Source organism: Condylura cristata, unplaced genomic scaffold (genome assembly GCF_000260355.1).
Source record: "Condylura cristata isolate star-nosed mole 26May11 unplaced genomic scaffold, ConCri1.0 scaffold00016, whole genome shotgun sequence".
NCBI classification, from domain to species: domain Eukaryota; kingdom Metazoa; phylum Chordata; class Mammalia; order Eulipotyphla; family Talpidae; genus Condylura; species Condylura cristata.
Genome location: NW_004567117.1, coordinates 27119162 through 27135795, shown reverse-complemented (window position 1 = coordinate 27135795; position 16634 = coordinate 27119162). Strand labels below are relative to the sequence as shown.

The following is a 16634-nucleotide window of genomic DNA, read 5'->3' as shown; positions in this document are numbered from 1 at the left end:
TGCCCAGGTTGGAACACAAGACCAATTAGGCTTCAGCACCTTTTCTCTTGGCTATAATTACTTACTATCTTTCCAATTACCAGCACTAATGTATTGAGTACCTACTTTGTGCCCAATACTTGGTCAAGGAGGCTACCATTTCTTCAGACTTCAGACTGTGATACTACTCTTCAGTGTCACAAGAATCTGATTAAATATAGTTCCTTTCCTAAAGGAGTTTAAAATCTAGACAATGTATACACAAAAATACTTAGAGGTGTCTAATATAATATAGTTTCAGAAACAGAAAATAGACAACAACGAAATACAGAGAACATCATCATTATGTCTCAAGGACAGGTCTGACTATGCCAATGAAAAATTATTGAAAGCATGCTAAAACTTACATGGTTAGAAGTTCTCAAAAAAAAAAAGAAGAAGAAGAAGAAGAAGAAGAAGAAGAAGAAGCCCTCAAAGCTTTCAAAAGATTCAAATAAGAATTAGGATTTTTAAATATTTGAAAAAACAGTGGTATTCATGATTTTAAGTGCTACCATAATTGTCAGAAAAGAAATTAATAAAGTGTTTGTTTCATGCATCTCAGGATCCGTGTATTTTAGGATGTTTCTAATTATTTTTAGGATGTTTCCGTGTATTTAGGATGTTGTGTAAACAAGAGTGATCCATGTCCAAACATGAAAATGACTTAATTCCAATACCTCTATTAGAATTTCAACTGTCAAGTAAGCCCAGACAATTCCCACTAGCCAGCTATTATTTCAGCCCCACTAAAGACCCATCCGGAGACACCTGAATTAGTGTTTGCTTTTTTCTTCTAAATTGGTAGCATCCTTTTTACCCCAGAAGAACTGTGTAAGAGGGTGGTTATAAAAAGCAAGGAGATAAGCAACAGACATCTTTCTTAATGAATTGACTCTGATTAAAAGAAAATAGTGTCTTTGTAGATGTAGCCACAGAAGTCAGCCTGTGAGGCACAAAACAGCGTCTTCCACTAAGTCTCAGATTCACTCCATTCTAGCAGTGCAGTCTGGAAGGTAGCCAAATCTGTGTGCCTCTGACAACTGCGATTGTGCAGGGGACAGGGAGGAGAAAGGTGAAAGAATGTGCGGAAGGGAGCTGGAAAAGAAACAGAAGGGAAAGAATTAAAAACAGAGGCAGAAAGGGTCAGAGAGAGAGAGAGAGAGAGAGAGAATGAGAGAAATCACGGGAGACATGAAAGAGTGAAGGAACGGAAGGGGGGGAGGATGTAAAAGCCAGATTTTTATTGGAAGCAATTGAAGTGGTTGCTATGAGACCCGCTGGAGCAGAGGACCAGCAGCCAGCCCGACGCTGATGGTTCTTACCTCGTACAAAAAAAAAACCTTTCTTTTGACACAGTTTTAGAGTTGCTTAATATCTGAGCAAGCCCCTGATACGGGCGACTTTTTTCTTCTTTTTTCCTCCTCCGGTCCCTCGGGTAAGATGGAGGTAGAAAGCGAAGCCAGCTGCTCCCCCAGCAGCGCATCAGGCGGGTCCAGAGAGTACAAGGTGGTAATGCTGGGAGCAGGGGGAGTTGGTAAAAGCGGTAAGTTTCAATACCAAATGCTGGGGAAGGAGGGACTGCTATAGAGGCAGCTCTATAGGGTAAAATGATATGATGATGATGATGGTAATCATGATGATGATGATGATGATGGTGATGATGATGATATGACACCCTCAGAGGCTAGCTAGCTGCAGCAGTTAAATACCAAGTCTGGCAGGATGTTAAGATGTTTAAAAGTGCAAGGATTGTGAGAGCAATGCTGATGAGTCAGGGGAATGGGGAGACAGCCAGTGATAATATATAGAACTTTAAGAGGATCATTTATTCTTTTCGTTTCATGCTGAGTGAAATTTGATCTTAATGTGTGACCTAAAAATAACATATTTATGAAATAGTCACGGTGTGAGAAAAACAAGTTCTTATTCTCAAAGATATTCACATAAGAAAAGAAGTGGTATGAATATTCAATGAAACATGCATCTACAAACAAACACACAGGCAGGATTATCACCGCTGATTGTTGTGTTTGTTACTTTGAGCAGAAGCTTCCTGTCTTCTTTTGCTTGTCTGTGACCTAACACAGTATGTATGGGCTTTGAATGCCAAGAGGAAAGTTGGTTTTTGGAAGTGAGAGCTGTTTAAGCCAGGTATTTGTTATGGGACTTTTGAGAGGTGATCAAACTTAATTTTGTGATGAGTTACATTAAGAGGAAACTATAAAAATAAAAGAACATGGTGTACTAGAGGTAAAGTCTAGCAAATTTGTTTTGATGCATAAAAAAGATAAATTATCAATTTCTGGAATTCTTGAGGGGTTTAAAAAGACAAGTATAACAAATTAAAAAAAGATGTAGCAGTGCTTGATACTGATTAAAGTTTGATAACTTGGGGCTAGATACATAATTAGGAAATAGATAAATATAACTTCATATGAACTGAAAGATACCCAGTTGGGGCTGCCAAAAGCTGGAATAAATGTTAGAATTAGCATAGGCAAGAAAAATCAAAACAATTCAATAGTGCCAGTGCTTGACAAAGATTAAAAGTTGAGGCCAACATTCTTGACATACAAATCCAATAAAAAAAATAACTAATAAATTTTTGGATGAGTACACAGTGATAAGAAACTTGGCCCATAAAGGAAAGGGAAAAGTGACTTTATTGTGCAGCAAAGATAAAGTGATTAGAAGGATTGCTGGAGACATAAAATTGAATACCCCCAACAGAGCTGCCCTGCCCTACCAGAAAAATAAAACACAGAAAATAAAACCAAACAAAACAAATTCCTATTAAAATAAAATGAAATTGGTAAGTCTGGATATGGTCAATAACTAAATGCTTGTCAAACAGGAAAATTAGTCAACTGCCCCAGGAAAGAAATATGAAAATGAAAACCTTTGTAACCTTGAATGAATGAAAATTTTTGAAACTTTTTTTGTTTTTGGAAAATGTAAACGTTTGAAGGGGAAAGAATCAAACTAAGTAAGCATTAGGGACAGAAAGAGGAAGGATAAAGAGAAGATCCACATCAAATAAAACTGAGCTTTGAAAGAATAGAGTCAGAGTTAGTCAGACACAATGAGAAAGAAAAAAACAGCATGAGAGGCAAAATATCTCCAAGCTAGAAAAAGGTCTAAGAAAAAGGCAGAAGGGTAATCAGCAGTTTGTGAGGTCAGAAAGATGGGGTAATGGTCCCAAAATGTGCCAGTTGTTGCTTTTGGGTGTTGTCATGGGATCTTCTTATTTCACTCAGAACTTGAGCGATAGGGAAGTACAGTGACTTGGTTTTAGTTACTTATTCTATGGAAATTGAATCTATAAAAATGAAATGTTGACCAGGTACATCCTTCAGCAATAGACCTGTCCTCCAGGTGACAGGCTTCTGTTTGGATCACCCCTGTGTACTATTTCTACTGATTGATCATTGTTACCGTTCTAATAACTAGAAATTTGTGGCATCCAGAATGTCCTATTGAATGACCAGGGTTATTTTCACTTTATGAACCAGGGAAGATGGTTCATAATTACTCTGGAAAAACCTTTCCAGTGTGATAAAGACAAGAGTAGTCAACTTACCTCAGAGGTGGTTGAGAATAAAAGAGGGTAAATAATTGAGTTTACTGGTTTTGTAAATATTTGGCTGTTAGCTCAAACAAAATATTATTCATCCCACAATTTCAGGCCTGGGAATATTCTCATGGCTAGATGTTTGGACTCAGAGCAACATAATCATTTATCTTTTAGCCTCAATGATTCATTTATTGTAAGTTAATGAATGTTTGAACATTGGTTTCAAATAGTAAGGATTTCCAATAGTAAGACTGGAAGATTGAAAATTGAAATGTTTGTGGGCCCTCCCTGGTGGTGCAGCAGGTTAAAGCACAGCACTGGGAAACTGAAGCCACTTCCGCATGAGTTCGATTCCCGCCTGCCCTGGAGGTGACCACATGGTGTGGCAGACCTCTCCTGACCCGCCCGCTGCTCCCCTCAGCAGTGTACTTAGTCGATCTGCCTGTTCTGCTCCCCACTCTGTCTCTGGTGAAGCCTCTCACCACCCCTGAGTCTCTGGCCTGTACCCCATTCTGTATGCACAAATAAATAAATCTTAAAAAAGAAAGAAAGAAAGAAAGAAAGAAAGAAAGAAAAAAAGTTGGCACTAAAATATTAAAAAAAAAAATCAAAAAGCTGTAACAGGTACAGGTTTCATGGACTCCGCCCCCACTCCAGATACTGGAATTCCAAATCCCATCAATACCAAGGAGAAGCATGCTGGGACGTGAGGGCGGAGCTGAGCAGCCAGGTTGAGATAAAACCGGACATGTGGGCTCTGGGGGGGGAGGTTTACCTGGTGGTTCACGGCTGATCATTTTGGCTCTCAATCAGTTTTCAGCGTGCGGGTGCAGTCCAAGTCAGCAGAACTGGTAGGACATTCTAGTTAACTTGTGTTTCTCTCCCTCTTTCCCTGGGTTATTCCTTTACCTTTCTCCTTATAAATAAATCCATGATTTAACCTTTTTGAGTGTGTCCATAATACGATTGCATGGTAAGCGCGCGGTGAAGACCCACAGACAGGCAACCCAATCACATTGGGGTACCCTGTAACAAAGCCACTTGTTTTTCTAGTTATCTGACTCAATAGAGGTACAATTTACTTTTCTTCCACAATCCCAGTGGCATGTATGGAAAGATTGGACAAATTAATTACAGTAGAGGGACTTCCAGGGTACAAGTCCATTGTTCTGAAGATACTACAGAAGTCCTACCAAGCTATCATCTGTTTCTCATTCTGAGTCATTCTGAGTCAGCCTCAAACATGAATGAGAAACTCAATGTACTGGAACCATAATTTTCAAATGAACAGAATCTTGGAGATATTTGATACTTACTAAGAAGTAAATATCAAAGAAGTACTACTAAGAAGTAGTATATGCCATACTTCTGTGTGTAGGACATTTTGAAAGGATTTGCTACTTCACTCTAGTTGGAATTCTCACAAGTTTAAATGCACAGGAGAGTAAATTTAATGTGTGTGAGAAATTTCAGACTGCAAATAATCAATCTGGCTTTGAGCATATACTATGTCTGGATCCTCTACTACTTCCTACAGAGGTGAAACTATGTGCAGGTATGGGCTCTGTGATTTTCATGCTTGTATTCAGGCCTTACACAGGTTGATCAGATGTTGCCATTTTACAGATAGAAAAAATGGAGACCCAGGGAAACAATTTCTACCAGGTCTAGGGTAATAATTTATAGAGTTTTGTGGGGTTTTATATAACTATTATATTAATTTAACATCCTGGTGAGAAAGAGCAAAAAACTCTACCACTCACTGTTAAGGAGAAAGTAAGCGAATTGGAAAATGCATTCTCTACCTCTAGAATGATTTATTTAGAAGAAATTTCAGCTTCTAAGTAGACTAAGGTGCTCATTTAAACATGTAGGCCTTTATAAAATCTTTAAAGTAATGTAATTAAGCATGGCATGTAGTATTTATGTAAGTGAACACATATGTTTATGTAGTTAAATTTATATCTAATATTATGCAAGAATATGATTGGTACTGAGAAAACAGTATAAACAAGAAGGCCCCCCAGTCTATTTGAGAGATGGAGAAACTGAGGCCTGGAAAGTTGAATTCATACAGAGTCGTGGCAGAGTCACGTCTAGAATTTAGCCCTCCTGACCCTGTTTGAATTGTCTTTCTACTATACACAAAGTTTTACACAGGTAAGTTAGAAAAATTATCCAATAAAATTTCATGTAACTAACTCAGAATCTTAGCCTGCTATCTCTTTGTTCTAATGTTTAGCATCCTTGCCCCTTGATCATTAAAAGAGTAAAAATCAAAATCTTAGTTATGGTTTAAGAGTTTAAAGTCTCCTGAACAATATACTTAACTGTTTTGAATATTAAAATTCCTGTGTCTTTATGATTTGGTAGCTAAAGCCAGTTCCTCACTGACTGAACAAGTTTAGTGTTTGCTTCCTTTCCTTGCATCCATTCAGCTTCTCCTAATGCAGACTCAAATTATTATGTAGCACTCCTTACCCAATAACGATATGATTTTATTTTCCAGTCTACATTATGACTACTCTGTTTTATTATCTCAATTGAGGGAAGAAAATAATTTAAGGAAGAGAGTAGTCGTCTATTCCTAATGTTCAGATGAGGTATCTGAGGCACAGAATGTTGTGATTTGTTCACTAGTAACAGTAGTAATGGCTAGTAAAGGAACTCAAATTTTCTAATTACTGTTTTTTCAGCAGATGTCATAAAAAAAAATAAGAGAAAGTATCAATATATGAAATGAGATCTACATGTTGATGTCTAGTCTCTATGACACATCTCAGAATTACCTGGATGAAATTATATCTTAAATAAATCTTCAAGTGTGAAATATTTGTGAAATATTTGCTAGTATTTGGGGAGGGCTGTGAGGGTTTTATTCTTTTTTAAAAATATTTATGGGCACAAGATCTAGAGTACAGTCCAGAGTGTGTGTGTGCGTGTGTGTGTGTGTGTGTGTGTGTGTAGGGTTGAGGAGATTCACCAGAGTGGGGAACAGAACAGGCAGATTGACTAAAATACAGTGCTGAGGGGAGCAGTGGGTGAGACTAGAGAGGTCTGCTGGTCATTGTGGGTCAGCTCCCTGGCCAGGGATTGAACTCAGGCCACACTGACTGTGAATAGCTGCTTAATGCTGAGACATAACACCTAGTACCTCCAAGGAGGCCTGAGGAATTCTTCACAACAATTCCAGACAGGACCCTTGCTCTCTGGGAGTGCACTGTCTCATGCGAAAATGAGGCTTAAAGTATGAAATGCTATTTTTGTTTGGCCTCTGACATAAAAGATGAGGAATCTCAGGAGTGGCTGGTCTTCATGGAAAGTTAAGAAGGCATCCCAGTGGAGATGACATTTACATTACGTATTAAAACATTTGTAGGGGTTCTTAAGGTTAAGAAGGAAAGATGTAGGGAGAGTTGGGCCTAGAGAGGAAGAGAATCTAATGAGAATGGAGGTTTGAAAGGCAAAAATTAATGTGGGGTAATGAGTTTTTGTGAAAGACTTTTGCTTGATAAATTTGTGTCTTTTGGGCAGTTGGGGTAAATTTCTCTAGAGATTTGCTTAAAAACTGTCATAGGGAACTCAGAATTTATTAGAATGTATCATTGTGAATTTTTTGGGAAGGGGGAGATAAGTAAATATACTTTGTTCCACACCCTTCTGTGTTTTGTTTGTCTTATACATTCAGAATTTTGTGTAGCAGGATTTTATGAAATGAAAACAATAATAATATTTTCTGAGGTAAACTTTAGAAAGTAGTACAAGACCAATTTCTTCAACTGCAATAAATTGATATAAGCAGGTAGAAAATGGAGCCTTTATCTGATGAATTAAATTAAGGCAAACAACCAAGTGCATCATTCATATCCCTGAGGCTCTGTATTTGCCTCATTAACAGAACTTTGGATCCAATGAAGCTGAACAATTGTCACTTTATGACCAAGTGTGATTTGAACTCTCTGAATTGCAAAGGCAAAAGAGAAAAAAAAAAAAAAAACATGGGGAAAATGAAAGATTCAGGACTCAAGGGCCCTCTGCTCTCACCCTTAATTGTCACCACCCTAATTACACTGCAGTTCATCACTCACCACAGAGCTGTCAGCAAGAATTAGCTAAGAGGTCCAAATAAAGCTCAGTAGAAAAGTAAATTGAAATTTACTCTCAAGTAATGATTGAAAGAAGAGTCAGGTAAAAGTCATCTTGACTGATAAATTTCTGAGACTAAATGATAGTCTTAGAGATTTTAAATTGATAAGAAAAAATCTAATATAGCTTCATGTCTTTATCTGAGATAAGAGAGCAGAGATGAATGAGCTTGCATTAGTTCCTGACTATCCATGTACTCAAGGGCTCCTTAAATTCACACTTTACTGTGGTAGCCTAGTGGTGGATAATTCATCACATTTACCTGCTCCTCATTTACTCCTTACCTTGAACTTGTAAGGTAGGCATCAGTGTCTGCATAAAATTGAGACCCACAGAAAAGTTAAATGATGAACTAGACTCCACAGGTATGCCTATATTCAATGATTATAGTAGTTATTTTCCTACCCCAAATGTTTTTGTTTCAATTCTTGAGGAGATGATGTAACAAACCTGAGTTTTTAACTTCAGTTGAATCTTCATAGGCGTATCTTTTATTTTATACATTAGATATCATCATGTATATCAACATAGTTACCAACATTTTTTTTTAAGATTTATTTATTTATTCATACAGAACTGGGGTACAGGCCAGAGATGCGGAGGCTGAGAGGATTCACCAGAGACAGAGTGAGGAGCAGAACACTGCTAAGGGGAGCAGCGGGCGGGTCAGGAGAGGTCACCTCCGGGGCAGGCGGGGATCGAATTCTTGCGGAAGTGGCTTATGCCTCTTAGTGCAGCACCCTAACCCGCTGTGGCACCAGGGAGGGCCGATAGTTACCAACTTTTAATTTTCTACACACATGGTAAGATATGTTACCCTTAATAGGTGGGTGGATGGTCATGAAAATTCCGGTCCAACATTTCAATGAAGGCATCACCAAAGACAAGATTATTTTCCTATTCACTCAGAGTACCTGGGGGCCTCAGTCACACAGAAAAGCATTCCCATCACCTCCAATTGAAGGCAAGTAATCTAGTCAGAGGAAGCAATTATGAAACCTTTGGATCATGCTATGACAAAAGTATACAGGGTGCTGAGAATATCAGGTGGAATTTTGAAATATATTAGGAAGAATATTTTCTGTGAATTAATAAACAGTTTCTGTTATATGTGTGTATATATACATATATACATATGCATTATATTGATATTATTATACATATTTTACGTATGTGTAAATGTGTGTATGTGAGTATATTACACAGTAATTGACAGAAAATACAGATCACAAATGGAAAATACCTTTCACTTCCATTAATTTAATAGAGTGAGTGTGTGTGTGTGTGTGTGCTTCATACAAACTACTACCAAGAATTAGGAATTAGAAATAATTCCTGTCCTGTCCTGTGGGTAAAAGGGATGTGCACATGAAGAATGACATTGCAGTGTCTTTAGGATGATAGAGATGCACACATGATATATAGAAAGCAATGGAAACTGGCTTAGAGGTGAGAGTGATGGCAGCTGGGCCCCTCAGCTAAGTATTCATACCTCCTGACTTCTGGGATTTTCCACTAGCCTGTGTTGGCATTCATAAGCCAACATAAAATCTGATGCCCCTAACTGGTGTCTTCACAGCGTTATAAAGCTGTGACTGCAGATGCTGATGGGCAGCTGTCCTAGGTTGTGCTAAGTGTCTACAGAAAACTGTCTAATCACTAATTCGGCTGTCTCATGCAAAGTCTAATGTGAACAACTCAACTGACTGTCAGGCTTTGTTCATAAACCTCAGCCCTTTGATGATCATCACTGAGCAGTGCCATCTGTTCTTCTGGTTCATCAACAGGCACCAGCTAAGTGACATCCATGGGTATTGTGCCAGAGCATCATTTCTTCCCTTTCTGTCTGCCATCACTGTGCTCAGCTCACACCACCCCATTGCATCAACACTGAGATAAAGCTGCATTTGGTCTTCACACTGTCAGGCACGTTAGCATCCTCCCACTGCCAAGTGTATCGAAGGGAAGCAGTAGTGCCAGGTTCTCTCTGTAGTGTGTGTGAAGGAGGGAACGTTGAGGAGGAAAGCCTCTTTTGGGGGGTTATGATGTGAGAGGAGTCATGGTATAGACAAAGTTTGGAGTCCCAGTCAGGAGAAAAAATATTTGAAACTAGGATGAGGTTGTATAGAAAATACATGGTCTCACAATGGATCGCCAGACAAGGAGTTTTAACTAGTTAGGAACGTTGTGAGGTCTGGATAAGACAACATTGTTGGGCATTTGCTTAGGGAACGAGTAAGAAAACCCTTGGCAGTTTATAGAGCCGTAGTTCCTCTAACTGTGCTTTAAAAATAAGAAACAAACATGTCTCACAAAATGCTGTAGCTTCGGTGTAGAGACTATTGTCCTTGACTTATGATGGAATAAGTGAGGCTTGACAACGGTGTGTAATTTACTCAGGAACCCAAACCTGTTGTGTTATGCAGGACTTAGCCACCACTGTACCCGTGCTCTGGATTACTGCTAGCTAAGCTGCTCATCCCCCTGTGTCCTTGATCTGCCCTTGATCTGCAAGATGAGGCCTTAGCATGGAAATTAAGGCAGAATAATGTGACCTGGAGGCTTGAGCATCCTCAGAAATCTAGTCTTGTCATTTTTCAACTGTAAAATAAGGGTAACATTACAATGACTAATTCTCATGGAGTATTTATAACAAAGTTTTCATATGCTAAGTACTGACTGATACTTGTACATAAATAGATAAATTTGTTTTCAGTTATTGTCTTTAACAGCATTTGACCTTGCATAGGTCACTTAAACTCTTGGGTTTGTCTTCCCCTCATTATAAAAATAGCATTAATTAAAACTACCTAAGAGACATGCTATATAGATGCCACTAGAAAAATACCAAATAGAAAATACCAATTATAGTCACCCTCCCTTCCTTTCTTTCCTCCCTCCCTCCCTTCTCTTCTCCCTTCTTTCCTTCCTCCTCCCTCCATTTACACCTAAGAATTTTGTCTTTGAAGCATGGGTGTGGGTAGTACTGGGTGAACTTTCTGAAGGGTCCAAATAAAATGATTTGGGTTGAATACTATAAAAGTGTCATTGTATATCTCTCTGCTCTATGCCTACTCTGGCTCTCTGCATCCTTATATTGATTAGTTTTAGATTTAATCTCTTGAGTGGTAATTTCAGTGACAATAATAATGGTGATTTGCTAGTTACTCTAGCAAACAACCCCTTTATTCATCCTAATTGAAAGATCTCTCTCTTTCTCACACACACACACACACACACACACACACACACACACTTCCAAACCACTATCTAATAGAGAAAGGATTTACGGATAATCACTTGACTTGCTATAGGAAGCTAAAAAGGGTCTGCTTAGAAGGGCTTCAGTATATCACAGAACATGCTTGTGCTTGAATCTGAACTAAAATTTAATTTCTCCAATATATTTTGTTATACTAAATTTTGAATAATAAGATGTCCCTTTGTTTTTCACACTAGCAGCTTTGTTACATTTAAATTGAAATAGCCATATTAAACAGTAATTACAGAGACTTCAGATAATCAGCCCTGACATCATTTAACCCTCTATGCCCTCACAAGTTTCCATAACATTCTAGTGGATTCTTCTGAGATTCCATTTTACTGCTCTCCCCTGCTCAGAAGTCTTCCTTGACTTGCCTGCTGTCAGCTGGCTGACATCCAAAGCCCACAGGACCCCTAATGCCCACCATGCATGGGGTTGTCTGTCAGTGAGGCATCCAGGAGGTCTTGCCAAGGCTGGGCAGTTCAGATCCAGGACTGCTGTGTAGGATGGTACAGACGGCAGAGATTTGGGACAAATGTCAGGAGCCAGCAGGGGTCAGTGAGGGATTGAAACAGAGTCAAGAACTTGGTATTGGATCCAATGAAGTCTAAGAGGAGGATTCAGACAGGTTACAAAGCCCAAAGGGCAGCAGTGATGTTATTCTCTGTGGACCCCAGTGTGACATTACTTGGGGGACTGCCACACACATGTCTCAATATTGTTCTCTCTCTCTGTGTGTATTTCTCTCTCTACTCCCTGAGTGTGAGCTTTGTCCTAATCTAAAAAGGCCTCTAACTATTGGAAATAGCCTCCCATTACTGTTACCTATTGCTTAGCCAAATTATTCTACTTTCAGACCCCCTCCCAAAAAAAATAATTGAGACCTTTTCCCTGTATTACTCACATAATCATTTCAACTTAAGCTTTTCCCTCCTTCTTGTCAGTTGGTCCAGTTTAATCTGCTCTTCCAGAATCTGCACAATTATTTCCTCTCCAAATATCTTCCTGGTTTCCTTCAGCCTAACATATTTTCTCCTCCATAAAATTTAAGATTATTTCTATTGTCAATTTCATTACTATTCACAATTACACAGGTTCAGCTAGCATCTTATTTGTTGTCTTAAAATGTTATTTAAATATTTCATTTTTATTTACCTTGGTTCTGTTATATATATTTCTTATCACCCCATCTTAATTTCAAAATCTTGGAAAGTAGAAAGCAGATTTTATAGTCTTTTCTCTCCCATAAAACTTTTAGTTATAGCTTTTCAAACATATTTATGCATTTAATTTCTTTTTCATCTTTGAGAAAATGCAGAATCTAAGACCCCACACTTAATGGATTAAAATTAGTTCAGCAATACTCTAAAATTTTGTGATAAAAAGAATAATGATAGAGAGAAACTGGCACCAATAGCAAAGTGACAGGTAAGTGAGCCCAGAGTATCAGGGGAGTCTAGATTTAGACCAGGACAAGTGATGTTTTTATGACAGCAAATTGAAGATTACTAAGCCTGTCTATTTCATGTTTAGGATGCTCAGTGACATAAATAGGCCAAAGTGATTTGTGGACCCAGACTTGGTGGATAGATAAGAACAAGGGAGGTACAAATGCCATATTACAAGTTGCCAGAACCTGCCCGGTCTTACAGAACCAGAAGTAGTGTGTGTTCCTTGCAAGCCGAAGGACAGGGACCACTGGCAACTAAATACATAAGACATTACAAACTGCCCATGGTTGGTTTCCTAAGGCATTTCCACTGGACATCAGAGCAGGTGAAGGTGGGAAAAATTGGAGAATCTAAGCCTATAGCACTTTGCGTATTCCTATGATTTTGAGTTTAAAATGCACATGGGATAACATTGAACAACTGTTGGTTAATACTGAGAAAATAGACTATGGTGTGACTCCAAATTTTGAAGCAACTACAAATAACCACCTATTTTTCCAATGTGTGTGGAAACCACCCTGGGCTATGATATAAAATGAAAGAAAGGAGGGATCCCAGAGCATAACAGATAATCACAGGGCCAGATTATAGCCAAGCATCATACTACTTTCCGATTTCAGGAAGCTCTAAAATCAGGAAGGCAAGAACAATTTCATAAGTAAAACAAAAACAAAAACAAAAAACCTTGCATTATTAAGGGAAAACTTTTTTTTTTTTTTTTTTTGCTAGTAGTAAAAGCCTTTCCTATCTTTTACCCTTTTGTTTAACTACTCACTCATTTCTACTTGCTTGGTTATATCAAAAGAGTTTAGTCAATCTAATATCAGCTCTCAATATTTCTTTAGACACCATCACAAAAGCTTTTAATACATCCTTGCCCTTAAAAAAGTTATCTCCCACCTACTTCATTGCAGAAAAGCGAATGAAAACATTTTTACATAGACTATTCTCCCGTGACAAGCACACAAGTTATCTGCTTCTCTGAAGCTTATTTGCATTTTCCTTGAATATAATTCTGAGACTGCCCAGCATGCTTGAAACAGCATGGACTTTGAAGATGGATAGACATGCATTGAAATTCAGGTTGCCACTTACAAGGCAAGTGACTTTGCTGGCTTTTTCTCTTCCTTATCTTAATATTGGAGGATCCAAAATGTATTCCTTGAGTCTCACCTTATCTTTAATTTCTATACTTATAGATATTTTATAGATAAAATGTTTATATATCTTAATATACTTAGATCAAATTAATATCTGGATTAAAATCATAATGAGATCTTATTAAAATTAAGGTAATAGTCTCAAATGTGAACTAGGAAATAGCAGGAGTATAAATAAATGCAATTAATATGGACACTTATTTGTCACCATGTACTAAGTTGAAAAAAATACAATAGTTAATTGTATGATTTAGTAATTATATTCCTAATTGTATATATCAAACAAAAGTCATATGTGTGTGGACAAAGAGGAATGACCAAAGTGTTCTGTTCATGGCATCATTATTACTAACATCTCCAGATTTTCAGACTAAATGTTCCTCAGTATGACTGAATGAGAACTGATTAATATATAATACAGTGAGCACACACACATCAAAGGAAGGAATACAAGTGGGATATTTACTATCTGTTGAGTAAGGGAGGCCATGGTGGACACTGTCTAGCTTGGGAAATGTTCTTGTAGTACGGCTGGTAATAGTATGAGTGTTCACTTTGTGATAAACCATAGAATTGCAAAATTTTATTTTGTGCTTCTTAAATTATGCTGCATTTCACAAAAGAAATGACTTATGGAGTGCTAAAATGTTCTATTTCCAGTTTAGACTTCCTGCTGAAACAACAATTATGTATTCAGCTCTCTACTTGATACACCACTTAAATAGCCAACATTTTCCAACTGAAAATGGCCAAAACTAAACTACTGGACTTCTTCCCAACTTCTTTTACTTACTGCCTCCCTCATGCCATTTGATGGTACCTCTGCCTTCTCCTGTTCAGACCCAAAACCATGACATGAGCTGTTGCTCCTCCTTCTCATACTTCCACATCCAAATCATAAGCACACTTGTTTGGGTCTATCATTAACCTGTGTCCTGAGGTAGTCTTTTCCTAAAACTCAACTCCTACCACCTTGGCTCACTTGGCCAAGGAAGTGTATTCCTGTAGGGCAAGGTTGCCCTAACTCTTCTCCATGCTGCTATATCTTCCCTACAGCCCCCAGAGTGTTCCTTTTAATCTTTCCAGCTTTCACAAATTAGTGAGATAATACATTTTGATTCTTTCTCTATCTGTCTTATTTCACTACACATCATGGTCTTGAAGTCCACTTATGCTGTCTGAATGAGTAGTCTATTTTTTATGGTTAAATTTGTGGATTCAACATATATGTATATGTATATATGTGAAAACGAATCCAAGAATACTTTTTTTTCTGAAATCTACTTAGCTCTCTCTCTTTCAAGTATTGCTTTACTGCTACTGTTTCAATGAGTCTATTCTTATTTCCTATTTTTTTGAAATACTCTTTTTACAATTTCTCCATATATTCCATTTCTCTCTCTCTAGTTTTTCTGTAAAGAAGAACCTATTTTTTTCTAGTTAATCATTTATTCAGTTGTTGGTTTTTCTTGGTTTTCTCCATCCTGAATCTTTTGTTCTTCCAAGCTCCTAGTGGATAAATGAGATACAGTTATCTAAATTGAGGCACATCAATTTCCTTATCTCTAAAGTATACCAAAAAAAAAAAAAACTCACCCTTTTGAGTGTATTGTAGGACTCAGGGTGGTAGCTGAGGAATGATAAGTGATAAAATGCTAGACATATTTTGAAAGCAATACTCAAAGCAGAGGGTTATTCCTTTATGCAATTGGAAGGATGGCTATGACATTGACTAAAAAGGGATTATTATATAGACATATTTTGACACAAAGTAACACAGTAATTTATTTTTTAATCTTACCTAATAAGAGATAGTACATAATACATAATATTGTAGAGACAAAACATCAGTACATTTTATGATCACTGAATGCTTACACTGAGTTGATGTTGAGACCTTTTCAAACAGAACTTGTACGGCAGGTCTGATGTGAAGGTTAAATCCAAATGAATCAGTATCTTACTTGTTGAAGGTATTTGATTAATTTTTGAAGTTGCTCTTCTTTTTATGAATAAAAAGCTGATACTTGAAGTTGAATAAAAAAGGGAAATATTAACAGGTTAAGATAAAAATGCAAATTTACATTTATATATTCCAAAGAAAGAGAAAATTAAATTTTATCTATAGATCATAATAATCTTGGAAATTGTCCTTTATTAAGAAGATTTTGAGCCAAACCACTAATTCAATTAATATGCAACATATTTATATTCAACTCTTGCTTTCTAGCCATCATTTTGGGTACTAGAAACACAGCTTTGTATTAGCTCCTATCATCAACTTCAGAAATCTGGAGAATACATTAGAAAGACAAATTGGGAAATTACAATGGCTAAAGCTTTAAAGCTGATTTTGTTGGTGTGCACTTTCCTGCTTGTCTTTCCCACATCAATTTGCCTTATGTGACTTACACTGAGCCAAAGTAGAAAATTAGAAATCCTTCACCCCCTCCTGTTCTCTGTTTAATATTATCTGTCACAGTCCTATATCAACAGCATGTATGTAGTCCAGATGTCACCTTTCTGTTGCTCTGTTTCATCTCACATGATCATTCTTCCACCTAAGGATGTGTCTGAGTTGCTTACAGGTACTGTTTGAGATTCTGCTACTAACAATCAAGATCTGGGCTATTTACTTAGCAATGATGTGATCTTGGTCATGATAATCAGCCTTTCTAAATCTCAGTTCCTTCTCTATCAAACGAGGATAATAATGCAGTGATCTTGTAATGAATTAATGAATAACTTAGGTTTCTAATAACTTAGTGAGGAACAAAGAAAAAGTTGTCTTACTACTACAATTTTCTCTCAGTACTAGCTACTGTTATTATTGATAAAAATGTTATTTTTCTTTCATATTTTATCCAAAATCTTTTTCAGGCTGAAGACTTCTTGCTGTATTTTCTTCAGTGTTGAGATGTCTATCTTTTCCTCTTACTCCTAGAAAAAGCATTTCTTACTTACTTCCCTACTTTTAACAACTGTTTCTTTGACTGTGGGGTAGATAGGAAAAAAAA

The 16634-nt window shown here is 37.3% G+C and overlaps 1 protein-coding gene across 1 annotated transcript in view; it reads left to right on the top strand.

The window, feature by feature from the left end:
• The first annotated feature begins 1168 nt into the window (after positions 1–1168).
• The window catches only part of RIT2 (Ras-like without CAAX 2), a 292935-nt gene continuing 277469 nt past the window's right edge, over positions 1169–16634 (top strand). The window contains exon 1 of the mRNA XM_004683869.2: positions 1169–1564. Coding sequence (XP_004683926.1) covers positions 1462–1564 — 103 coding nt within the window. The 5' untranslated portion in view covers positions 1169–1461. The remainder of the gene's footprint in view (positions 1565–16634) is intronic.